Below are 27,536 nucleotides of genomic sequence, written 5' to 3'. Positions count from 1 at the left end.
GTTGGAATGAAAAAAAGGAAAACAATTGCATTTGACATCATAACCCTCTGTACATTAACTTGGGCTTTTTTTATTTATTTATTTAATTGTTTTTTTTTTGAAGGAAAAAAATAAAAAGTAACAAACATTTAAATAATTCATGCACATCATATTTTCTTTTTATTTACTGACTTGGCCACTTTTATTAGTATGAGCAGGAAATCTTGATATTACTATTCGTACAATGCTTACCCTTATCCATTTCCAATAAATCCCTGCACTTGGTCGGAACACAGCTCGCCTACTATAGCCATTGTTTATTAAGAGTCCTCTCAACTGTCAAAAGGGTCGCAATGGAGTGGGAAAATTCTAACTATGCTCTTAATTCTGTTTATTTAGTTTTCACAAATAAACTGGTGATGGATTCGGCAGTATCTTTCAATTCATGTATGATACAAGGCTGTCAAACAATCAGAATTTGATATATAAAGCATGCGATATTGGGAATTCTCTATTAATTTTTTCTGACAGAATTATACCAATACAATTCTGCAGTTATAAGTTTTTGAAAGCATTTAAATAGTATATAGTTGTCTGTTTTCAGGTATTTAATAAGTATCTTTGTTTTTGTGCAATTAACGCTAAAAGAATTTTTTAGCATCATCCAAATCGGTTTTCATCAGATTAAATTGTATTAAAATTTAAAAAGCCTAAAAACTGACTATTGTGTTATTTTAAATTTCTAACACAAAATCAAAAATCGCATAATTGTTTTATGTTTTAAAAATTTTGAGAAAAACTTCATAAACGTTCTAAAACTTATCAAGTGCCATTTCTCCTAATCTAATTGATTCTTTTATTTCTCACCTTTTTTTTTCAAAACGTATTGTTCTGTTGGATAATACTATATCATAAAAAGTCAAGTGTTATGTGTTCTCGTATATAATGTGTGGATGGAAATATGGAAATGCAATTATATATATACATTTCTGCACGTGTATTATAAACTCATTAGATACTCTTCTGCAAAGATATGAGTGTTTTTCAATGCATTACTTTTTTTAGCTCTTACAATCCAAAAAGATATAAAAGTAAGAAACAAAAGGTGACTACCTCTGTCTCTTTGACATAAAAGTAAAGCACAAAAAAAAAATAAAAATAAAAAAAATCAAAGAACAAAAATCTAAAATGGCAAGGGTAGAAAGCACTTAATTGAAAGTAGCTTTGATTGCCTTTTTCTAGATGATTTTAAACTTTATTATATGTTTTATAAATTTTCTATGTTAAATAAATGACTAAATGTAAAACTATTGTGTGACAAAAATTAAAACAAATTAAGTTATATTTATATTATAAAATGTTTATAAAGAATTTTTATTTTAGCTAAAAGTTGCTTAGAATAAATATGCATTGTAAACTTAAAAAAATATGTAAAGATAAAAATTAAATATTTTTATTATTTGATTTCTTTTTAAATATGGGACTTTTTTACTTGAAGATTATTTTTTAATTCCCCTTTAATTTATTCTAAAATTATTTTGTGCCTGTAAAATATTGCATAAAATTATTTCTAGGTTTTTAAAACAAACTAACTAATTTATCTTTTTATGTCTGCCTGGAAGAAAGGCTTCCAATCTTTTGGAATGTACATTTCAGAGAGAATGTGTTCTTTAATTTTTGCAAAAAAAAGTTGTGTAAGCTCACAAATCTAAATTTCATTTTGTTTTATAAGTCAGCGCCTATTTTCTAGCTAGTATATGAATTTTGTCTCCTGCTCTTTATTCATTAAATAAAACTCAAAATTGTGAAGAACAAGAAGGAACTAAACAGAAAGGAAATTAACAAAAAATAAAAATTTCTATAAAGTACAACTGCAAGGAAATATTTTAGGCAGTGATAAGTTAGCCTTTCAGTTGCAATTCTGTTACACAAATTTATACACTTTAATGTAAAATAAACAATGTTAAAATTAACAAAAAATAATTACGACTGAAATGCTATATACAAAATAAAACGTATGCATAGTTATTTTACAATTCATTATACACATCTGTCATTTCACAAGCTCACAATTCGGTTTTTCAAAATCTTGAAGACATAAGCATTCACAACAACTTTAAATACAATAAAATGAAGGAAATTACAATTTATTTTTTTATTTACAATTGAAATTGCTGAATCAAAACATAGCGTCAGCTATTGATTATTTTTTTTCAATATCTCTAAAATACTAAAACATTTTCACAATATAAATTTATAATATACATAAAATGCAGTGATAGTCCATAAATAGTTGAGAATCCTTTAAAGGATCATGTCTAACTTTACATTTCTAATAATTATGAATTGTTTACGTCACTATACAAATATGTTAATTATTTCCAAAGCCTGTTTTTTTTTGTTTTGTTTTAATGCCATGCTTAAAACAAAACTGCGGGAAACATTGAAATACGTTAAAGTTCCGCAATTTCAAACATATTTGTTTAGTGTCATAAAGCAATTACTTAAATATGTATTACTAACATACTATTTTAAGAAAGCTTTGATACGCTTTGTGGAAAACTTCTTTCATTATTGGCGTCTCCCGTTCAAACATCAGTTGAAACGTTTGCAATTTTAGTATAAAAAAGTATCTATGTACAAAATGTGAACATTTATTTTGCCATTGGAGAAAGCAAGTTGCCTTTTAAATTAGGAAGTAAAGCAGTATTTTTTTAAAATAAATTTTATAATTTACATGAAAAGTAGTTATTTTATATCTGAAGATATTTTAATAGTGAGAACACCTTGAAATTATGCTACGAATCTATTATTTTTCGAAGTTATTTTTTAAAAACATAGCTTTCAATGAAATTTGAAATGAAGTTAATAAAGATTTTTTCTGTTATGTATTTTAATTTGATTACTTTATAATATAAATAGTGATTTTTTTTATATATATATAATAGACATTTTTTTAATTAGAATAAAGTTTATAACATATTTTAAACATCTGAAAAAGTAATTGTAACAAATCATCATTCTTTGGAATTAATTACAACATAAAAGCCTTTTTTTAAAATCAAATTTGTATTGGAGTTTATAAATTATCAGTTATGTGTTTTAAGTTGATTATTTTGTAATATAAATAGTAATTTAATAGACATTTTTTTAACGAGAATAAAAAATTTATTATGTCATGAACATTGGGAAAAGTGTATGAAAAAAGTAATTGTTACAAATCTCTTATTCTTTGAAGTTATTTTCAACATAAAAGCTTTTCTTTAAAATTAATTTGTGTTGGATAATGTATCAGTCATGTGTTTAAAATTGATTACCCCACAACTAAATGAAAACTTTAAGTCACAAATGAAATTAAAAAGTTGCATAAACGATTGTCACCTGATTTATTAAATCTAGTAATTAATCGTAACGCAGAATTTATATTAGAAAAAATATGAAACTAACGCCCAGTGAAAATTTTTATGATGTATACAAAACATACAAAAAAGGAAATATTTTCAGAATATAACAGCGGCATTCTTACAAATTCTCCAATGAACAATATACATGATTTGCATTATAATACTGTCAGCAATATAGCAGTCTTGTATCTTTAAGGTGCAATTTACAACAATTATTTCAGAATTGCAAAATTTAATACGTTGGCAACAGCAAATAGCTAGAAAGAATGTTATTTTGTTACAAAGTATATGTCATTAGCTTGTACAACATATTAAGAAAATTTGAAACGAGATGATCACACATAACACGAGAAACAAATATTGATTTGTTTTCATAAATTTAAGATGAAAATGTTTTTCTTACTTATTTAATAGTAAGGAGTTATTTAAAAATAAGAAAAAGAAGAACCAGTTTTTATTTTAACAAACATTTTAAATGAGAAATACAATCCTATTCAAAAAAACGATTGGGTACTTTGGAAAGAAATTTCATACATGTCTTATGCACTATATTATTGAACCACAAAGTGCATTCAGTAAAGACGATTTATGTAAATGAATATTTTGGTATTAGATTGTTGTTTCAATTTACTTATTTTTAAACATCGATTACTTAATTATGAAGAAGTATAAGAAAAAACAAGTAAAAAAAGTCAGTTAAAAAATAAAAAATTTATTTACTTTTGAATTTGTATTCTAAAATGCAATATTAATATTAAACACTATTTTAAACATTTGGCTCAGAACAATTAATAACATTTAACTATATAGCTAAACGAATGCTTAAATTTCGATCTTTATTTTTATTTTCGATTCGATATTATTACTGAAGCAACACTGTTATTCAAAATATTTTTCTCAGTTCAAGCTGGAATCTACATTGCATTTTTTCCTCCTTCGCTTTGACTATGAAAATTCTTTCCAAACAACCCAATCGATCATAAACATATTTGCAACAGTTAAAAGACAGTTCCAAACAGGTACACATTACGTATAAATTAAGTATGATTCCAATGAGAAGTAACCAATTGCGAACAAATTTGTGACTAGCATTCAACAATTAGTAACTTTCCTCATTTCTCAAAATATTATTTTTTTTAAGTCTAAAAAACAAACAAATGTTTCACTAGAACGCATTTAAATTGTTTCCAATTGGAACTTGATTGGAAAAGAAATCTCTGCTGCTCATTTGGCCGTTCTAAAGAAACGAAGTGCTAAGTAGCCCATCAGTCTGAATACTAAAAGAAAGAGGAAAAGTACTAAAGTGTTTGCCCACAAAGGCAGTGGTTCTCCACCTTTATTGATGATGTCTTGAGGAGGAATGAAAGTAGCGTTTTCTTTTCTACAAGCAACGTAAAGTGTGTTTTCTGGAGCGCACCTAAAAATGAAAATGAAGAAACTGATTAGAGAAGATTGTAATTGATGGGATAAATTTTATTGAAGGCTGTTTTTCCTTTACTACACAAGACTGTTTCACATTTTCTATGGTCATCCCCCCCCTCATTATGGCTCGAAATTCATAGGGGGACCGGAAAGTAATGTCGTTTCGGTGCATTTGATATTTGTTATGAAGATTTTATTTTTAATCAATAATGTATTCACCCTCGTTAACAACAATCTTTCAAAAAGGATCGAAAATAATGAATTCGTTTTTAAGACTAACGAATATTTAATGCACAGAAACATTACTTTCCGGTCCCCCTAATATATATATATATATATATATATATATATATATATATATATATATATATATATATATATATATATATATATATATATATATATATAACAAAATAAATAAATACAAGAAAACACGAAGAAAGTTAAGAAAAACAACCTCACACTATTGTATTAATATATTTTGCTTTGGCTATATTGATACAATATCAGAAAGCACTCTTTTTTGCGAATATAATCGTGTGAGCTGATGAAAAGATTATATCTTTTTTTCCCCGGTTTTTTTAAATAGAATTTCATCCTTTTTTTTCTTTTTTTTTAATCAATTATTTGTTACTTTTTTTAATTATTATTCCCCCCCTTTTTTTTCATATGTCTATAATTTTTCTTTGTTTTATCTTCATTTTGAACTTTTATATATATATATATATATATATATATATATATATATATATATATATATATATTATATATAATACACACGCACACACATATATATAGAGAGAGAGAGATTAACGAAGAAAACTAAAAAAGAATAAGTTTTCTTTGTTTTATTTTAATCTCGCAAACTTGTTAGGCAAATATATTAATCGCTTTTGAAAGATGCTGATAAGTGGAACTACCTATGAATTCGCTACTCGTTCTGTATAAAATATTTTGTATTTTATTCTGTATTTTCTTGAATTTTGATTTTCTTTTTTAGCTTAAAATGTTTTATTTTGCAATTATCGCTAAATTTTTTCCATTTTCGTTATAAAAAAAATTGGTGCTCCTCACACTTATTGTATTGATATATTTTGCTTTGGCTAAATGAATACAATATTAGAAAGCACTTTTTTTGCGGATATAATCGTGTGAACTGATGACGAGCTTATATCTTTTCCTTTTGTTGTTTTTGTCTTCCGACTTCTTAATATATACACATTTTTAAAGTTAAACCACAAAGGTATAGAAAATAATGGCGTAACAATATTTTCCAGATTGTTTTTTTAAATTGACAAATTAATTACCCAAAGAATTGGTTATTTTTTCTGTTGCAAGAGATTTTATAACAGATCTTAGATTTTTTCGCATCGCTGATTTCAAATCTTTAATCGGTTTCTCTCTTCAAGCTACAGTTTGTTTAAATTGATATTTGCAGACTATTATTTGTCGAAATGTACGAATTTAATATACGTTCTATATAACAGTGGCTCGCATAATTGTTGCAACAAACTTCTAGGGGTGTTAGGACACGTCAACAAGATTAAAATTGCATGGGAGGCTTGGGGTGCTTCCCTATTTAAGAAGTATTATTTCTCCGTTTGCTTCTGAATAAGTTTTAATTGCGAAAACGCTCCTAGCCGCGTACGACGACATTTTCAGTTGTGGGTTCCTATGCAGTTTTAATCTCGATGATGTGCCCTAACTCCAATAGAAGTTTATTTCAATATTTATGCTGCCCCTTGTTATATAAATGTTTTTGAACTTGTACATTTCGAAAAAAATGGACTAAAAATGTAATTTAAAAAAAATCTGCAGCTATAGAGCAAAACTAATTTCAGATTTGAAATCAACCTGAATTAGGCAAGATCAAGTATCCGTATAAAAGCGCAAAAAATTTATTACCCAATGTTATTTAAGCGAATTAAGTAATAATACTTGAACTATTAGAAAGAAAAACTATGTATTATTTGAAACTTTTTGTTTAATGGGATGGATATTTTGTTCTGTCACACGAAAAAAAGATTTACTTATTAAAAACAAAAATTCTGTCACCGAGTTTTCTTCAAACATGTTTTTATTTTTTTGCATTGGGATAATTTTTTAATCCACAAAATAAATCTTACAAAACATCAAGAACCTTTTCCACTGACAATATGGATAGATTTTGAATTAAATTTTACTTTTTATTTGAGATTTAGGAAAGAATAACCAACTGCATTTTCGGATGATGTAGTAGAAAGTCTGCTGTATTAAAGTGTAATTGGAACGATCTCATTTCCCCCTTGAAAATTTGAAATTCACCCCTTTTTTAGGAACCACTATTCTATAAAAAATGAATTAAATTTAAAATTTTTCACAATTAAAGAAGAAGGGAAAAAACTGTTGAGACCTAAAAAGTCAAAATAAAAAAGTCTCATTTCGTTTTAAAAAATTTTAAAATACAAATTTATTATTTTTTTAATAATTAATTCTCGAATCACATTTTCGAAATTGTTAATCATATTCAACTGCTACGTTTAAATAAAATATTTATTATTTGTATGGATGATAAATCTAAATAATTTATATAAATAGGGTCTTATGAAAAAAATGTTGAGACCTAAAAAGTCAAAATAAAAAAGTCTCATTTCGTTTTAAAAAAAATTAAAATACGAATTTTTTTTAGTAATCAATATTCGAAATTGTGATTCTCGAATCACATTTCCGAAATTGTTGATCATATTCAACTGTTACTTTTAAATAAAATATTTATTATTTGTATAGATGATAAATCTAAATAATTTATATAAATGGAGTCTTATATCTGAACTAGCCTTAATATATCTTTTAACGACCATGGTCAAAAATGAAGTAAATAAAAGTATGCATGTTAGAGTTTGAAAATTAAAGGGAGAAAAAAATCTTTAATGAAATCTAACGATTCACTACTGTAGAAGGCGGGTCTTGGAATTGGGTGATTTGCAACTTCAGAAGTGACGAGATTATACCAAACCATGTGGTTTAAATTTGATTTAATTGGATACCTGTAAGTGACGTCACTTCCAAGTATCCAATTAACGATCAATTAAATAAAAGTATAATAAAATTCATTTGATTTGAACTTACGTTACGAGACTGCCTCCACCAAATTCTATGATTTGCATAGCATCAAACGTATAGTGAACCATGGACAAGTACCGTAGCCAAGAAAGCCAAGGTGGTATTGTAGTGGCATAATAGCCACCGAACAACATTGTTGATAGTGAAAATAATGATGAGATTGTTACAGACATTTGGAGATCTCTGCAAGCAGCCCCCACAAAGAGACCAACACTCTAAAAAACAAAAATAATAATTACTTTTTACAAGATGCATAAGATTTTCAGTGTAAGCTTAGAAAATTAGAACAATATTTATGTAATATTTTGTGTTTGATACAATTGATTCAAAAAAAAAAATCTTTAACTTTATAACTAATATCTTTCCAGTTAAAAAACGAATTTTTTGATGCATATTGCAAGAATTAAACAACTTCTCGTTCAATATTTGTACTATTGAAACCTTATTTTTCCTTTAAAGTTTTTTTTCTTGTCTTGTAAAAAAATTTTGTTATAAAAAACCATACAGAAGTGTCAGAAAACTTCTAACGAAATATTTTTCTCACTATTAGAGTTATACACATTGGAATTATATATATCGATATAGTCTAGACACTGGCATACACATCAAAAAAGTTGTTTTGAGAAAATGTCATTTAAAATTTGAGAAAGCTTTTTTTATTAATGCGTTCGTCAGTCTGAAAAACACTGTATCTATCTTATTTATATGAGTTTAAATTTTAGTATTGGGACTTTTTATAAATGTGCAATTGAAAATTCCATAGAGGTGTTCTTCTTTCATACGTCCTCCCTTTTATACATTTGCTACATACGTTTTGCTTATTTTAACATTAATTATTAATCTGCATTTATACTTTGTATTAAAATTTACGCTTCTAAAAAATCTAAAATCTACTTAAAGCTTGGTTATTTGTTGTAAATTAATGAAAGCAGCTCAATAATTGTAAAAACCCAAGATATAAAAAAATTTCCCTATGTCAAACTGGCCTTATTCCCTTCCTCTAAAATCTTACCTGCGAGGTCTATCAGCTTTTTGCAACTTACAAATGCAACTTTTTGCAATTTTTTTAATGTCGGGCTTAAAACTTATTCTACTAAATATAACCTTAAATTGTAAAGAATATTCACCTGTGCTACAACTGTGCTGAGCAAAAGAAAGCCCCATAACGCCAGGAATGTATATGATACTGTGAAACCAAGCAAAGGATATGAAATGATGTGGAAGACGGTAGGTAAGGTGATCATTAGCGGTAGTTCGCCGAGCATTTTTGCACAGTAGTAGGCTGACAGGCGATAAGCACCTGATGCACGTTCTTTGTTGATGACTTCACGCTCTGGTGGAACTGAAATTCAAAACAGTTCAATAAATACCTTTTTTTGTTGTTTATTATTATTGCCAATAGTAGCGAAGAGTTCTTGATATTTTACTGTGTAATTCTATTATATGGTTATTACAGATACTGTTTATTTGGAAATTGATGTATGTTTTTGTTTGGACAATAACATAGAAGGGATAACAGCATTAAATCTCTCACTTTATGCACGCATCTCATCGGCAATCGAAATTGCAGAGGGCGAAAATCCAAATTTAAAATGAGATGATAAAAATTGAACATAAAGAGAAGTATTGGGTTTTATTTCTTTACGGTCATTTTTAAATTTACAAGATTATTGCTGTTTAAAAATATATCACGCACTGAAAAGAAGTAAAAATTTTGGTAAAAACTGTACTATGAGAAGTATGACTCAATTAATCGAAGATGAATGAATTATGTGTATGGTTATTGTCACGAAAACAGGCAAAGACCGCTGAAAATTAGTAACAAATAAGTATTTCTGCTTATTTTTCAAATATGTCATTGACTTTTTTAACAAATAAAAGAATAAAATAAAATTTTGATTCTTTCCCTAGTAATAATAAAAAATAGTATTTGTTTAAACCTAATGAAAGAAGTCGATTTTTTTATGTTTATCATTTTCAATTTTTGATATTAGCCTTTTTTTTTTTTTAACTCGCAACCACTTTTTGAACGGAAAATTTTTTCTTATCTCCCCATACTCCACCTATGTATGGGAACGGAATACTCCACCTATGCTATAATATAGATGGTAGATCAGGTTATAAGTTGTGAGTTAATGCCGGGGGCAGAATTCATAAAAATTATTTTCTTCGTTGAATTATCATTGTATAAACGAATTTTATGATTGCCCGCTAACAAAAATGTTATGTAACGACAATTGAAAAATAGAGAAACTGATAAGTTCATTCAAGAACCCCTTATTGTACTTTCAAAAATTTCCTAAATTATATAGATATTTTTTATAGTTCTATATTTTATAGTAGTTCTATATTTTACAGTAGACAACGTCCTATAGGATTTTGGGTAGTATTTTTTTTAAAAAAAAAAGTGTTTAATATTTTGCAGTGCAATTGAAAAGTCAATGTAAGCGACAAAATATTCCAAATTTAGATTCTAATATATTTGGCATCTTTATATGGTAAGCTACATATAAAAAAAAAAATCAATAACACATTTTGTTTTATCTGTTTTTTGAAATTCTACTTTAGCGTTCATAGCATTAGCAATAGAAGGAGAAAAGTTGTCAAGCCACTTTTCTCGGAATCAATCGTGGAGCACTTACGTTGTTCTTTCAATTGCATGGTAGTATTAAAGATTATATTTTCTACCGGAATTTTAAAATTATTCACAATAATTAATAAAAATTAAGCTATATATGTTTGGTTTAAACTGACTGACTCAATATGGCTGTTATAAACTTGCAGTGGAGATAGGACACACCATAAGAATTAAGAATTGCTCAGCAATCCGTGTTCAGATATGTCATCGAATGCGCCTGGAACGCTTCCTTATTGAAATAACTAAACTGATTCTTTTTATCTAAATTTTATGTTAATTTCCTTTTTTCTTATAATTATTGGTGAAAATACATTCAAGTACACCGAAAAATAACTTATTGTTATATACTGATTTAGCAAACAAATTAGTGGGCTCTTTAACCACCAAATTAGTAAACACGATAAAACAGATAAATATTGAAAATTTTCGATAAAAATTATTAAGAAACATAAAATTAAGGTAATTGAGATAAAGAGAAGAATGGGTTCAAATGCGTTCAAGCAACCAGTTAACAAAAGGGAAGCACCCCTAGCGGCATACGATGACATTTTTGGCCATGGTTTACTATACATTGCTAATTCTCAAGATGGTTTGTCTTTCCTCCAAGTTTGTGACCGCTATGGTTTACTCTGTAAAAGTTTGACAGAAGTTTTATTATTATAAAATTCAGAAATAAAATTTTTAGATCAATTAGTAAAAAGATTTATTAATTTGTTTAATATTCATTATCAGTGAGTTTCAGTAGTTGGATAAGAGTAAATAAACAAATCTTACATGAAACGAGGGCTTCAAATAAAGCAAATAACATCCAATATGTAGAACTGAAAAACATCTGAAATAAGAAAGTTTAATTATGTTTTGAATGGAAAACCTAGTGAATAATTTTTAAACAAAAATAGATTTAAGAAATTGTTTAATAGGCTTACACAAGGAGTTTTCCATGTGCACTATAAAACTGAATCATTAAGCTTGGATTTAAATCTATCTGTTGGGTAATTAAAATGTAAATGAATTTGCGATGCTATTAGACATTTTTTAATAAAAAAATGCCCCTTCCGCAAAAATAGAGAAAAGAACATAAAAAGGTTTCATAAAAATTTTAGTATATAATTTTTTCTGTTTTTACTTAAAAGATTAAGATTTTAGGAACATCTCTTTTAGAAAATACTGCAATATAGTAGGAAGTTGGGTTAGAAACACTTTCCCCCCCTTTAGAACTCGTCTTTAATAAGAGTGTTACATATACCGAATAGAAAAATAAAGTTATATACTGTGTAGCTTGTAACAAGGTTCTTTTTTTAATTTATTTAAAATTGCGCTTTTTTAGAATATTTATAGTATCTATTCACGGAGTTCTTCAATTGTTTTCTTTATGGTGGGGAAATATTTGTGTTCGTATTTACTAATAAGAAAAAATAAAATAGTTTAATTTTCAAAACTTAATAGGTAGTTTAGAATTCGAAATAATGTAGTACATTCTAAAAACATGGTTCAACGTTGAATCATTTAGAGAGATTTCACATTGAGTAGAAAGAATTTGCATTAAGTAATTTGCGCTAGCCGTTACGCTAAACTTATTTTCCTGCGATTTGTAGGGAAATATTTGCGCATGCGCTGTAAAGCTCGAATAACGTTAACGTTAGAGCTGAGGGTAAACGTAACGCTTTTGCATATATATTGGCGGTACATTAAGTTATTATAGCTTGCAAGTTTTCCTCACCCTTAATAAGGTGTGAAATAGAATATTATGTTTATGTTGAATCACATTAACGAGTAATCAAGTCTGTGAATTATTATTATTATTATTATTATTATTATTATTTTTGCAGCATACTGTGGTTAAACTTGGAAACGCATCGAGGTTGCAGTTATATGAAATAATCTTATCGTTTAACACGGTTTATAATTTTTAACAGCATGTATAAATAATTTTATTTTTTTAAGTATTTCAAAATGTTGCATTTTTAAAAACTTCGTAAGTGATATGAAAATATGGCAACTTTATTTAATAAAAATAAATAAATAAATGAAATTTCCAATATTGATCTCGAGTTAAAAATTTGGGAGAGAATTTATTTTAAAATGAAAGTGACACTGTGTTTAGCCAAAATAATCAAGGTAATGAAGTGGAATGATGCTTCTTCTTTACTCAGAAGTGAACTAAAAACTCTTAGATATTAGCTGTTAGTGTTCTGCGACTAATTTTAATTCCCTCATAAATTATTTTTTATAAGCTACTTCAATTGACACGCTGCCAGACAAGTGTTTACTTTTTATTTATTTATTTTTTTGCAGCTTTACCCAAAGATCTCATTTCATTCAAATGAGTAAATGAAGCAAAAAAAAAAAAAAAAAAACTATATTTCCTATTATAGTTATGTAAACCACCCTATTAAGATTGCAAATTTTGTCTTTATAGAGGATTTATGCTCAATTTTTCTAATTTTCGTTGCAATAAATATTTATGTGCTTAAAAAGAAGTAAGGCAAATTTTTTTTGAAAGCATAATTTTACCGCTATTTTCATGCAAATAATCACAATATTGAAATCTCCAAAATATTAATTGTAAAAATAAATATTCTAAAATAAATATTCTAAAAATGAATAGATTAAAATTTATTTGAAATACTAGTTCAAATATTTTTGCAGCGTAAATCATTTTTTGTCCCTTTGCAAGACGACAAGCTTCTTCGAAGAAAGGGCGTGAAGAAAAATTATACGTTTACTGTTTTTGAAGCAATAATAAACGTACAGAATCATAAAAACGTTTTATAGATGGCTCAGGGAAGTGAGGGCTCAGGGGACAAAGCGTTCGCCTTCCAATGAGGTGAACCGGGTTCGAATCCCAGCGATGGCTGGTCGTTACGAATTCCGCATCCGGCTTGCACCGACCACTGTGCTGACGTAAAATATCCTCAGTGGTAGACTGATTATTGGTTTGAGACTAATCGTGGGAGGTTCTCGTGGTCTTAATCTTCATGTAAAACAAATGCGGGTTAGTTCCATCAAAAAAAAAGTCATACACGAAGGCAAATTTCTCCCAATATCTGATCCAGGAATTTCCTTGTCTTCTGGATTGGGTTCCAAATTACAAGTCATTAGTTGAACATTAGTAGTCGTAAACCCAAAAATTGGGTGGGCTGTTCAACGACGGTTATAAAATAAAATAAAATATACTTCCAATAGCCTTCCAATGAGGTAAGCCGGGTTTGAATCTCAGTGATGGCTGGTCGATATGAATTAATTATTTATTATGATTATATTCTCACGAATTTATTATGATTATATTCTTACCCATCCCTTAATGTCAAAAATGGTATCCTCTCTTCTTGCTATTTGAAACCACATCAGACCGCTCACAATGCCCAGTCCAATCGTTTGTGCCCAGTTCAATTTAGACAGCATTCTCCTACGTCCTTCTATGAAATTACGTTCTGACAGCACGAGTACTTGAGAAAAGAATGAAGTAGGCCATTTGGGGCCATAGAGATGATCTTCTTGACTGTCATAGATGGAGCTATGTTGGGTCTCTGACCACCATGAGGATCGACCTGAATCTTCATCTTCCATCGTTTCTGGAAAAGAATTTTTTATAATTAAAACGGAAACAAAAGTTCTCACTTGAAATCAAGTAATAAAAATGGGTTTTATGGTAAAATGGATTTACGAATAATGCACCAAAGTACCGTAATTTGACCTGGAATTTTTTACAGTGTACTCGTACTTGCTTGCCTGAGGAAAAAAAAGGAGGGAGAACAATAATCACGACATTGCTACCGTCATACCATTAGACTCAAAATTATGGAGCTTTAACCTTTGTAATCTTCTTGGATGTCAACCAGTTCTTCAGCAAATATTTGAAAAAAAAACATTTATAAAACGCTAGATTACAGAATTATAAAAATGGGGCTTAAAACTGTTTTGATTGTAGATATCTGTTCTCGAAGTGAAATGTGTCGTAGCGTGAGGTTTAATATAAAAACCTCTGCGAGAATTTATGACACGTTTTAGTGATTCTGTCCAGTTTTAAACTAATATTTAAAAATGATTTAATAATGCGAATAAAAATATTGACGTGATCAAAAAAGTTGACTGATAACACTAGAGAAAAAGAAACTTTCTGTTTGAGGAGATTTTTTTAACAGATCTTAAACACTTTCGTATCAAAATTTTCAATCCGCAATCGGTTTCTCTCTCCAAGCTATAATTTTTAAAGACATTTTTGGTTTATTTTTTGTCAAAATGTGTTGGTTAAAAAATATTATGCATAACAGGGTGTCTCATAAATGTTGCTACAAACTTCTTGAAGGGTCAGGGCACTTAATCAAGACAAAAACTGCATAGGAATTCATGCCCGGAAATGTCATCATGTGCTGCTAGAATCTCTCCTCTATTATGAAATGCTTCTTCATATGCTTCTGAACAGGTCACAGTGGGAAAGTGCATCTTAGGCTCGCACTACGACATTTCCGGCATGGGTTCCAATGCAGTTTTAATCCTGATTATGTGCCTTAACTCCCTTACAAATTTATCGCTACATTTATATGATCACCTGTTATATGTAACTTCTTTAAACTTACATTTCGACAAAAAAAAAGACCAAAAATGTAATTTGGAAAAAAATTGTAGTTTTAGGAGCAAACCTAATTTCTGATTTGTAATCCCCATACCCTATTTAGGCAAGATCGAGTATTTGAAATTTGAGCAACAAAAAATTTGTTCCATAGTGTAATTATAATTCAGTTATACAAATTAAAGCTGCCATTTAGTCCAGTTATTTAAATTGAGAGTTTTGTCTAAAATAATTTCTATTTTAAAAAAGTTGCGAATGAACAAGCAATAAGAACTAGTAGTTACTCTAGTAGAAAATCTAAATTTTATTAATCTATTTTAAAATCTATTAGTCGAAAGTACTTTTAAAACTGAAAACTTAATAATTAAAACATAAAGTGTTTTATGCATGGAAGAAATTAATGTTCAAAAAACAAATTTTAAAAAATTACTTAGATGTTTAATTTTTTTCTTATTATTATTCAATAATTTTTTTTATAATTCTATTCAGTGAGATTTTACAGCAATCTTACCTCTTTTAGAGCAGACAGTTGTAATCTTTTGATTTTCATTTAAAACAACTTTCACTTCCATTGGTGGAGTAACAACAGATTCCTTTGGCACGTTCCAAACCAATTTCTCTTCGGTATTGGTATCGATCTCTGCTGGCTTGAAATTTCCACTGTGATCAAGACATAGATGATTAAAATATTTTTGGTTAATGAAATCAAAAGTATATGGTACTTAAACCATTGGGTAGTTTTTCCCGTTCATACGATAACGATTTATCGAAAATTCTCGTTTTTAAACCTATAGTTCTTATTACCACACATTTTGCAAAATATATAAAACTGAAAAGTAAATTTAAACAAATAAATGGTTTTTACGTACTGATCTAAAGTATCATAATTAAGTTAAAAAATTTTACCACGTTTACAATATTTTATTACATGTTATAAAACCATATTTTATTATTCATTTTATCAAAATCATTATCAAAGTCTTTTTGTAAAAATTACCGAGTTCCTTTTAGTTTTTCTAAGGTAATTGTGAACGTTATACTCTATAAAAGTCTATTTTAAAAATATTTAATGAAGATTTATTATCGCTTTATCATTAATTATCTTAAATTGGGTTTTATGACTGACAGACAAAGTTGACAACCTTGGGCTATATCTTGTCTAGTCATGAATTTGTTTTTGGTGTTTTTTGGTTTCCTCAAGCTGAAAAGGAACAAAACAAGCCAAATTGTGGCTTACTTTGAAATGGAAAAAAAACTGATATGAATGTTGAAAATAGTTATTAGGGAAACATATTTCTTTATTAAACAAACTAATTAGTTTATTTTGATTTGAAAAGCGAGATAGGAAATAGTAATGCAATGAATGCTTATTCTTTTCATAATTTATTCAATACGTTGTTACCAGAAATATATATACAGGGTGTCCCAAAACGACCGCATAAACTCTGCACAGCTACATTCCTCGCTGGGAGTACATAAAACCTGCCCAAGAAGCGTTCCTGTACGATCCATAGTTTAAGAGAAAAATATGAAAAACAAAGTATGACGTCACTGTCGGTGAAAGAAAAAAAAAACACTTTATTGAACATATCAACAACAGTATTTGCATATCTTTCAAGACGATGATGTTTAAAACGTTCGCCGCTCATATTCGGCTTTAAATTGTGCATAGTATACTGCTGTTGATATGTTAAATAAAGTGTTTTCTCTTGCACCGGCAGTGACGTCATACTTTGTTTTTCGTATTTTTCTCGTAAGCTATGGATCGTATAGGAACGCTTCTTTGATCAGTATTTATGTACTCCCAACGAGGAATCTAGCTGTGCCGAGTTTATGCGGTCGTTTTGGGACACTCTGTATATATTTTTTCTCAAAAAATACCATTTCTGTTTCATTGGCATTTTACTTGAAGTAATTTCCTAAAGGCTAACAAAGGACTAAATAAATAACGAATTTTAGGTTGGATCTAAATATAATCGGAGGTTTCAAAAAACTGATCACTGGTTTTAAAAGTACTAACTCACGGAACCGTAAAATATATGCCAGCATAGTATATACTTATATACCAGCATAGTATATAGCTCTTGCATGTAAACGAAGTTAATTTTTCAGAATCACTTGATTTCCTTAAGCTTTTATCACTTCGAAGCCATGTTACTCATGTTTATCCGGAGTGAAAAAAATCCTCATCAATAATATTTATTAATCGATTTTTTAAAAAAATCGCTAACTGATCAATGTTCTTTTGTTATATTCTGACTGAGAGTGACTAAATACCTTTCTCTTTCGAGTTACTATCACTTTTTGAAACCTGTCTAGTTATTCTGAAACTGTTTTGAAGATATGATTTCGTCTCTTTTTTGATTTTTTGCTGTAGTCGGTAGGGCATATATCAATAAGCTATAACTGACCTTTTTCGATGCACCTTTTTTAAGAAATTACTTAATGATACCACTTCGAAAATGTTTAGGTATATTTGAGATTATATCAGTTGTATGGTGTGATAATGTCTTAGCGTTAACATGAATACTTTTTGAGTTAAGAAAGAATTTTGATGAAACTTTTTAAAAAGTAAAAATTACTAGTTTATACTTCTTTTCAAACATTTTCTACCAAAGAAATATATTGACAGCTATCCCAGTGAAAACATGTATAAGTAACAGGGTGCGTAGCCAAATCTTTCAAAAAAAAAATAAGCACCTTTTAAGTATTTTTCAAGCACTCAAAAAATATTTTTAAGCACTACATACATTAACAAAATGCAAAATAATTTTCAAAGACTTTACATGATCATGATAAAATAACTAGTTTCTGACAAAGAACTCTTTTCTTGATTAAATTAACCATTATAAAATGATCGAGAGATTTTTCGGTTTGATGTCAGAGGGTGGAAAATGAAGCCTGAAATTGAGAATATATCGCAAAATACAGCAGAGTTGCATATGAGAGTGTAAGTGTAATAATCTCCCCGAACCCAGCTCAGTATACTCGCATGCGGACTCGCAAGTATTTCATCAAACATGCAAAATGATTGGCACTTGCATAAGCTGTGGACTGACGATACGACGAAATAGTTGTGAAAACGTTGTGAAACGTTGAATGCTCATAATGTGAAAACGTTAAATAGAACAATGTGAAAAGCACGCTTTTGCATAATACGTGGCGAAAATCGACATGATAAAGAAAACAAAATTTCGTTTTCGAAAAGAGAAAATGAAGCACTTTTTAAACATACCCAATGAAAAAGCACCTTTAAGGGCTTTTAAAAATCGAAAATAAGCACCTTTAAGCACTTTTTAAAAACGCTACGCACCATGTGTAAATGTTCTGTGGAAAAAAAAGAAGAAAAAAACAGAATAAATTATCTGAGGGAAGGTGCATTGAAAAAAATCAATTTCAACATTAATGGTATATGCCCGACCGACCCCTCGTAAAGTTTTTCATTATTTTCGTTTCTGATATTATTTCACTGTTTCAAAATTATTTCTCTAGTTTTACACAAGAAGTGATGAGCGATTTCCCGCTAAAAGTAAACTCGATTGCATTTGTAGCATCACACCTTCTCAAAAGACTCAATTTTTCTCGTTAAATCAAGAATCTCTTTAAATACAAAATCGTTATTAGTGGTCTTATTGTAATTTGTAGGAATCGAACAAAAATATAACGTTACTAATAGTACTCAGCTTAAATTATTTTGCAAGTGATATTAAACAAGTACGGAATTTGAGAAAATTGTTCATTGGAATTAGAGGAAACAGTACGGAATGGTTTGTGGACACTTTTTTAAATTTTTTTTATCAGTTATTAAAACAGGTGAGTAAAACGTTTTATAAATTTTTAAGTAATCGTAGTTTTATTTTTGTTTCAATCATATATCAAAGAAGCATAAGTAATTTAATATGTTTCTATGTGAAAGTAAAATCATTACACGGAAGAAATGTAAGACTTAAACAGTATTAAAATAAATGAAACAGAAAATTTTGAATGACAGAAATACCTGGCATGCATTCTGTGCCACATAGTCATTTGGCAATGAGGACATTCGATAGCTCGAAACTGGCTTTCGAAAGAGGGATTAACTAAATCCATCGTATTACTATTTCTCAATTCGCTTGGGTAATCCGCTGTGTTTCTGAAATATATTAAAAACAAAATACTTAAATTGTTTTTTAAAGGTAAATTAGTTTAGAAAGATAATTCGCAAAATCACTTGATAAAGACAAACTTAAATTAGCGAATGAGTTTAAGTTATTATATTTTAAAATTCGGAATTATATAATAATTAATTAAAAAACCGAAATTATTTTAATAAAATGTGATTGTTATTTGAAATTTACTTTGAATAAAACACTTTACTATTTTTACTAGTTTATATTTTAACATGATACATTTTTTGAATAAATGCTTCTCGTCCCAAGTTTTTATTAGTATCTCGAGTTTTTTTCATTATATCAAATTTTAATGTACCATTGGACTATTCTTGGGTTAAAATTAATTAAAAAACAATTTTCATCTACTTCATTATAAAAAAAAGTGTTTTTTTTTCTTTGTGGGAAACAAGACGGTTTCAGAATTTCGGGACCTAAGATACGCAATATTGGAACTCATTTTTCTTAATGAATATAAAATATTTTGGTTATATAATCTACAAGTTAACTGATTAGTGTTAGTAATTTTCCTATCTTATTAAATTTGTGAAGATATACATAGTTTCATTTTTTTGAATAAAATTATTTTATCAGTATGGCTTTACAGATTAATAAGTAATTGACTCCTGTGCGGTTTAATGAAAAGTGGACAAGGGTGATAGCATTAAAAATACAGTAGCGATTGCAACGGCATTTTTTTTATAAAAGAGAAGAGCATTGAAGATAACCAGTTCACATGAGAACATTTAAAGTGAATGTAAAATCGAGCCGCGATCGATGCACCTAAACAGGTCCACGTGCAGCAGTACGCTTAACAAGGGGCATGATCTTCTTCGAAACTATTGGTACTGTTAATGAAATGGTTGAGGAAATCGAAGGTTACAACTTGTGACATCTGTGCAGCGCATCGTTTGACATGAGTAAAGGAATAATACGAAACTATCTTGAGTGCTAGATGAAAAATTATACGCAATCCGCAATGCATTCGCGTATCTTTCTTTAGAACCCTGAATGGCTCCAATGCCATCACTATTGTATTTCTAACTGCAACTTCTGCTTTAATAATATAAGCAACCCTAATTAGCCCTTATTGAGACTAACCCTAACTTACAATGAATCCTAATTAAGAACGATGTTTTAAAATACCGCAATTCTAAGGAAATGAAGAAAAAAAAAGATTCCTAAATAATTAGTACTTCACAATGTTTTTATATTTTCTTAATGCTTTATAATTCATTGAATTGTCACTGTTTTAAATAAAAATATTTGCAAAAAAATATTTTCAATTTAGACCAGATGTGCTAGATAGTTGGCTAGCTTGCTGGGAATCACGCAATTAAGTTTGTGCAAAATTGATACAATGCAAGTGTTTAAGAAATTTAAAACATGCCAAGTAACTTACTTTAGTTGCTGAGCGGCTGAGATTATTTTTTCTTGAACTTCACATCCTTTCTTTAACTGTTCCACTAAAAATAGTGTAAAAGACAAAAAGGCAATTAGGTTTGCAATATACTACTATTTATAATTTTATAAGTAACTGTGCTTTTTTTTACCTTTTTACATTTTGATTATGACCTTGATATAATGTAATAAATTGATAATTAGAAATGCATGTTAAATTTTTGTCGCTAGAATATATTCTATTCTAACTCCCTTGCTCGCTAAAGCACAAAAAATTGGCTTCTTCTATAAAGTGGCATTGGACGTAGTTAGATTTAAATATAGCAGAAGATGAGTTTGTAGTATTGGTTTAAAAACTGTTTAAGTTTTACGTAGAGCTTTAAAACTCATTTTTCGTGCATGATTTAAAGTGAAAACTACATTAGTTTTCAAACATTTATTCATATTTTACTGTTTAAACGCTGCGTTTGTCAATGCCTTTCAAATAGAAGTAACAAATTGTCTCGCAATAAGAGTCTTTGTAGATCTTGTTGTAGAAAATCTTACGGACTGAAATTTTAAGTGAACAATATTTGATGTAGATAATGTTTATGTAAACTAAATTTTACACTAAGTTACTGTTCTTATTTCAGCAATATTTTACATTCCTAATTACGTATTGCAATATATATTTCCTATTGGGCATCACAGCACAATTTACACTTCATTGCTATTTTACATTTACGTATTCAAATATAGAAATGCAAAATCTTTTTTTTGCTTACCATTGAAATTTATTAAAAAATACTTACTAATAAAGTCAGCTGGATTGTAATGAGGCTCAATGCATAGACCTATATTTGAAAAGAAGTCAACAATATTTCTCTCTGATCCAAAGTAGGCAACCTAAAGGATAATAGAAATGAAAGTATTTAAATCTGCATGCTATGTATTAGTAACGATATACGCAATAATATTTCAATTCTGTTTTTTCATAATTCATGTTTAAGGATCTCTTAGATATGAAAAAAATACTGCTTTCATCAAACTTCGAAACATTAAATTTTTTTATTCGAAAACACTAAATTCATGCTTTATTGTTAAAAATATCATTCACTGCTTTTTGCATAGAAACGGTATAAAAGAATATATCGTTTCCCTTTTCCTTAAAGTAAATAAGAAGAATTCAACAACACATCGCAGACATTTTTTTAATAAAAAATATTTTCTTTAATTCCCTCATAAGGTAATTAAGTACCTGTAGTTATACGTATCAAGTATTTAGCATTAAAATATACAGCTATAGTAGAAAAATTAAAGAAACGTTTACACAGCAAAGAACTAAGAGATACTATAATTTTACAATTTTACCTTCTTTGTTAACACACATGTTTTACTACAGTTCTGAGCGTGACCTTACTACCGCCAAGTTCAGGCTGAAGAACAGTTTTGTAGAGAAGTGTAAGGAGAAAACGTATTTACCTCCTTTCTGAGCGACCTAAGTTGAACGATCACCACATGACCGATTTTTATTTTATTTTCAGAAAACGCTTTTTCAGAACTATAATAGGTACTCTTCTCTTTTAATATACATCCTCCAGATCTTCAGGTGAAGAAAAATTTCTTTTTTAAATTCCTTTTTATAATATTACTTTTCGGTTATCTAGCAAAATAATCAATTATAGCCAAACTTCAATTCAATGAGCCCGAAGGGATACACTAAAATTTTCATGATATTGAAATCTAAAATATATTTCTAAGGTTCAATCAAAATAATACATGTGTTGGAAATTTAAAGGATTTATAGTTATTTACTTTAATGCACTTTTATTTTGTACGACTCATAGGTTAGTTAGTAAAATAATCAAAGTCCTTTCGATATAACACATTTGAAGGGACACGTTAAAAGTTTCAGGAAATTGAAAATCATAATGTCTTTAACATATTGGTTAAACAATGATAGTGTTGAAATTTTAAAAATAATATTGAATGTATTTGCACAAAAACCAATTAATCGAACAATTCATTCGCCTTTGTCGCATTTAAATAAACGCTTTGTGAAAATTCTTCTGATATATCTCCCGACGCTGAAACTTTTTTAATTTTTCTGATGCTTCCAAATTTCCTCATACTGCAATATTTCTGTTCACTCTAAATAATTCCTCTTAAGTATCACTGTAATAGTGTTCCTTATATGTATCATCAAGCCCTTTCCAATCCTATAGCCGAACTTTCTTACCTTTGCTCACACTTGTTGCAAGTCCACTTCTTAAAGATGATTCGAGTAACTTTTTTCTTCTAACTCTTTCTTGTTAAGAATTTAAAATATGGTTTATGACATTATTTAAAAAAAAGCTTGAAAACTTTTAGTTCAGGAAGATAGATCAAATTATTTAGAAATTAGGGTAAGAATTTTTTTTGCGTGATCAAAAATATATCATGAAATCAAGAATTACCTAGAAACGTATTCGGTTCAAAGAATTTTTTCCTATTATCAGCATAGGAAATGCACTGCATTCCGTAATATCGAAATATTCATGTTATTGAAGTTCGTTATATGATGGCTCAACGTTATTGATGAAACTTACAGGGTTAATTTCAATTTTCATCTTAATATATAAATTTTCAAATATAACCTTCAAATTTCTATACAATATTTGAACTTGTTTTTTGAAGCTGAGTTTTCTGATGTAGATTTTAATTTATCTTATAAATTTATTCGAATATTTATTCACATGCAGACCTATTTATATATTTATTTACTTGTGAAAGGCAATAAATATTATATTTCTTTTGAATTGAGTTGATGCCGTCTTTCATTGATGCTTATTTTATAATTATTATTCATATATTATTAAATACTATTATAAATTAGTAATTATTTTATAAATTAGAATTATTTTACAAATTATAATTATTTTTTTTGGTATCACGTGGTATAAATTGAAAAATTAATCAAAATATATTTCAATTCATCAAAAAATAATTCGTAAAACAGTTTTTTTCTTTTTTAAAAAACATCAATATAAAAACACAAAAATTAATTAACAAAGCTATAGTACTTTATTCTTTTTTTTACATGTAGATGCCGAAGCAGACAAGGCATTTGTTGTAACGTGAGACAAATTTTTTTACTTCGATGATTCAATATTCCCTACTGCCACCAAGAATATGAACCTTGATTTCAATTATTGTTTCAAGTCTTCTTCATTTCAAGTTTAAAAAAACTTTCCAAAATCTTGTAACAAATTAATTAATTATTTCGGAAGTATAAATATGCATTTTTAATGAATCTTAAAATTATGTTTCGTGGTTATATGTTTCTTAATGATAGTAAACGCTAAGTTTGCATTAAAAGATTTTAATTAGCTAAATAAAAAAAATCACGTTATACTCCTCTCATAACTTTATACTCTATTGTACCAGAAAAGTTAGAAACAGCAGCGAAACATAATATAAAAACATGCACAGTAAGTTCCCTTAACCCTTCAGAGCAGAATTTTTGCTATACATATTTTCATACTGTTTTCATTATTTTGTATACATTTAGGCAAAAACAAGTTTAAAAAATTATGTTCAGCATTTTAATAATTCATGATTATGAAATACAGCATGAAACACTGGTGTCTTTTTCTACGTTAAAGGTACAATCTTCCAAACACGGCTCATTTCCAAAAAAAAGATTTTTTAAATTTGCACTTGTTTGCAGTTATTTGGATCTAAAAGAAATAATTAATCATCAATGTCTTTAAATTACAAAATCAGTTAGTTATAAATTTTTGAACATTAAATTCAATCTACTTTTCTTGGATTTAATATTTTATTACAAATATAATTCCAATAATCTAACAGATTTTTTACTAACTATTACACTGTAAGAAATACCAAAATGTATTTTTGCTTGCAATAATAGCATCAAAAACATTTATTGAAGAGACCATCTGTGACAAAGGTTTAAAATTGAGAACATGTTGCATTCATACAAATGAAATAAATATGTGTTTAAATCATTCAATGATTATGGAAAGAGAAGAGAAAACTACCCAAGAATTAAGTTAAATAAAAATAGCTGCTTTTTAAATTCAATAAAGAATAATATTTTTTGTTCCATTACCTGTCCTTTACAGAGTAAAAGAATTCTATCGAACATATGGAATATTTGACTTGAGGGCTGGTGAACGGTGACAACAATAGTTTTGCTTTCTTCCGTTGCATATTGTTTAAGCATAAGCATCAAGGAATACGCTGAGCTAGAGTCCAGACCAGTTGTTGGTTCCTAAAAGTATGAGGAGTAGGAGAATTCAAAAAAGGAAGCACTAATTCATGTTCTTTAAACTTTTATCTCAAATATTAATGAACTGAGAAAATTAATAAATGCAAGCCTTAATCACAAGTTCCATGCTCATGTAAAATTATTAGTAGCTTCTTTATGTAGCAATATCAGCAATATCTATTTTTTATTATTTAAATAGGATTTAGGTATGTATTTTAAGAGTTTTATTCTAATAATTGAGGAAAGGGCTTATGAAATCTTAATTGGTACCTGGTATTTGAAGATTATTATTTTAAGTTTCTTAAAACAATTACAAGCTTTATCTTAAACGAGGAACATCCGAAATAATTTTCCCAATATACTACTGACTACAAAAAAAGTGTTACAATAGATGATCAATTATATTCAAGAAACTAAAATTATTATTAAACCAAGAGTATTCTCTTTAGGCATCTCAAATCTCTTTATTCTCCTTAGAATCAATTGTTTTCTTTAGAATCAATGACTGTAATTTTTCTTTTTACGTTAACTGAATACATTAAAAATAAAAGACCATATACTCACGTCAATCAGTAGTAGTGAAGGATTAGTAAGTAATTCACAAGCAATGTTTGCTCTTTTCTTTTCTCCACCAGACAGACCTCTTTTTAAAGAATCGCCCATGCCTAAAAAATTATAAACTAAATTAAAGCGAAAATGTTTACATTTAAATCTAATTTTTAGATAGTTATTAATTTTTCTGCTACATTTTTCCCTTTTTTTTACAAAAAACTATTTACAATATTTTTAAAGAACATTCATAATAACACTGTATACACAGTGTGTCTGGAGAAACAGTCAAGTATCTCGAGAAATACGCATCGGTTAGAAATATAAAAATTCATGCATAATAATTTCTCAAAAGATGCATAAAATGATACCAAGCTCAACTTTCCCAATCATTATCCCTGCCCCAGGGTTTAAATTTTAAATACCCTTATTGTTTATCGTAAATTTTTATTCGTCTGAGAAAAAAACAGAAATCAACTTAGATTCAGGAGTAAGAAAGGAGTTAAGTTTGATATCGTTGGATAGGTTTTTCAAAATATCAAATCTATGTTTTTTGTTGATCCGAGATGCGTGTCTCGTATTTCCATTCAGCAATTCGTATTCCTTTTTTGTTTTGTGATTATATCGCTACCCGGAAATCAAAATGCAAAAATGCAACTAAAAAAAGGAAGTTGTCATTTAAGATTTTGATGTTGTTCCCGCATTTACTCTAAAGGATTGAGGTTGTAAGGTTGAGTTTGGTAATGCATTTTTTAAAAAATTATTTCATGCGTGTATTTTTTTAAGTTTTGGAAGAGATGCCTATTTTTAAAGACAGTTGACCGTTTCCATACTTTTTTGATACTCTTCATGTAGCTTTTTGTACTCGTCTAAAAGTTTTAAACGCGTACTGTATATATATTACTAAAAAATATATAATCCGCACAGCGTTATTTTAACATAAGTGTAATAAATCTGCCGTCTTTGCATAAGAAACGCTAAATATGGAAACTAATTTATTTGGAAGTGAATTTTTTTTTCATTTCTAAACATTAGTTTTACAACAAATATAATATTTTACGCTTTGTAATAGATGATATTTTAAGCGTCATTAAATGTTTTCAGATTACATTCCCACACTTTTCATTAAAGGTTTATTTTTTTGATATCGTAAATAAAGTTTCTCACAATTTTGTGAATGTGCGAAAATAGAGTTCTGTTTTTGATTAAAAGAAGAAAAAAACTCTGTCTCTTTTAATGCGTTTTAGTTTTAAAATTATAAATTAAATGCATCATAGACTACGATTTTCAAAAGAATAATTATATAGTCTTTTGTAAAGTCTCTTAGTTAATATAGTCTTATATAGTTTAGTCTAATATATATAACTGGTAATATGACTTTGATAATGGCTGGTAATATAGTCTTTTATGAGGAGTCATTTTTACAATAAAATTTTTTGTGAAGAGACTGTTGGAGGACACTTTAAAGGGAAATATCTAATAAAACATGGTAATAACTATACTTATTCGTATGATGTTTCGAAAATTTTTATTATTCAAACAAATTTTTATTGTATAGATAAAGGTGTAAGCCAGTAGTAAAGAAATAAAGAAATTATCGAAAAAAGAACAAAAAATAGGACAATGAGTCTGTTTAACACACTTTCACTTTTTTAATTTTCCTCCAATCAATTATAATCTGTTAATGATGAAACAATTAGATTAGTCATCTTTGTTTTTCTTAGTTATTATATTATCACGAATTCATTTTCGCTGAAAAAATACGTAATTAAGATTCCGCCGTATGTATTAAAAGACATTCTAGGCCAAGAAAAAGGAAAGGAAATATAAGTAGGTAAACTTTTTCTTCTGTATACTTACGATGCGAAAGTCACATTGAAATATTTAGATCTTCCGCTATCAACTGATATAACAGCAAAATCATTAATTTATGTGATAACCTGGGGGTAAATTGCTCGTGGATAGAAAAATTTAAAATAGAATATCAGTTAATTAAATGAATTAGAGAATTAATAACAGCTGAGAAGCTATAATATTTATCTAACAGAGCTAAACTATGACATAAATA

At 28.1% G+C, this 27,536-nt stretch overlaps 1 protein-coding gene across 1 annotated transcript in view; it reads right to left on the bottom strand.

Moving 5' to 3' along the window:
* Nucleotides 1–3,984: 3,984 nt before the first annotated feature.
* LOC107436291 (uncharacterized) overlaps nucleotides 3,985–27,536 on the bottom strand; it is a 61,300-nt gene continuing 37,748 nt past the window's right edge. The window contains exons 6-16 of the mRNA XM_043047578.3: nucleotides 25,484–25,584; nucleotides 24,761–24,922; nucleotides 21,459–21,552; nucleotides 20,669–20,732; nucleotides 19,116–19,250; nucleotides 15,630–15,778; nucleotides 13,840–14,120; nucleotides 11,320–11,377; nucleotides 9,035–9,249; nucleotides 7,914–8,122; nucleotides 3,985–4,800 (exon numbers count right to left, since the gene is read on the bottom strand). Coding sequence (XP_042903512.1) covers nucleotides 4,608–4,800; nucleotides 7,914–8,122; nucleotides 9,035–9,249; nucleotides 11,320–11,377; nucleotides 13,840–14,120; nucleotides 15,630–15,778; nucleotides 19,116–19,250; nucleotides 20,669–20,732; nucleotides 21,459–21,552; nucleotides 24,761–24,922; nucleotides 25,484–25,584 — 1,661 coding nt within the window. The 3' untranslated portion in view covers nucleotides 3,985–4,607. The remainder of the gene's footprint in view (nucleotides 4,801–7,913; nucleotides 8,123–9,034; nucleotides 9,250–11,319; nucleotides 11,378–13,839; nucleotides 14,121–15,629; nucleotides 15,779–19,115; nucleotides 19,251–20,668; nucleotides 20,733–21,458; nucleotides 21,553–24,760; nucleotides 24,923–25,483; nucleotides 25,585–27,536) is intronic.

The sequence above is a fragment of the Parasteatoda tepidariorum genome, chromosome 3 (genome assembly GCF_982258835.1).
Source record: "Parasteatoda tepidariorum strain Cologne lab strain chromosome 3, Ptep-v5.0, whole genome shotgun sequence".
NCBI lineage: Eukaryota > Metazoa > Arthropoda > Arachnida > Araneae > Theridiidae > Parasteatoda > Parasteatoda tepidariorum.
The sequence above is the reverse complement of the archived record's forward strand: the minus strand, read 5'-3'. Positions and strand labels throughout refer to the sequence as shown.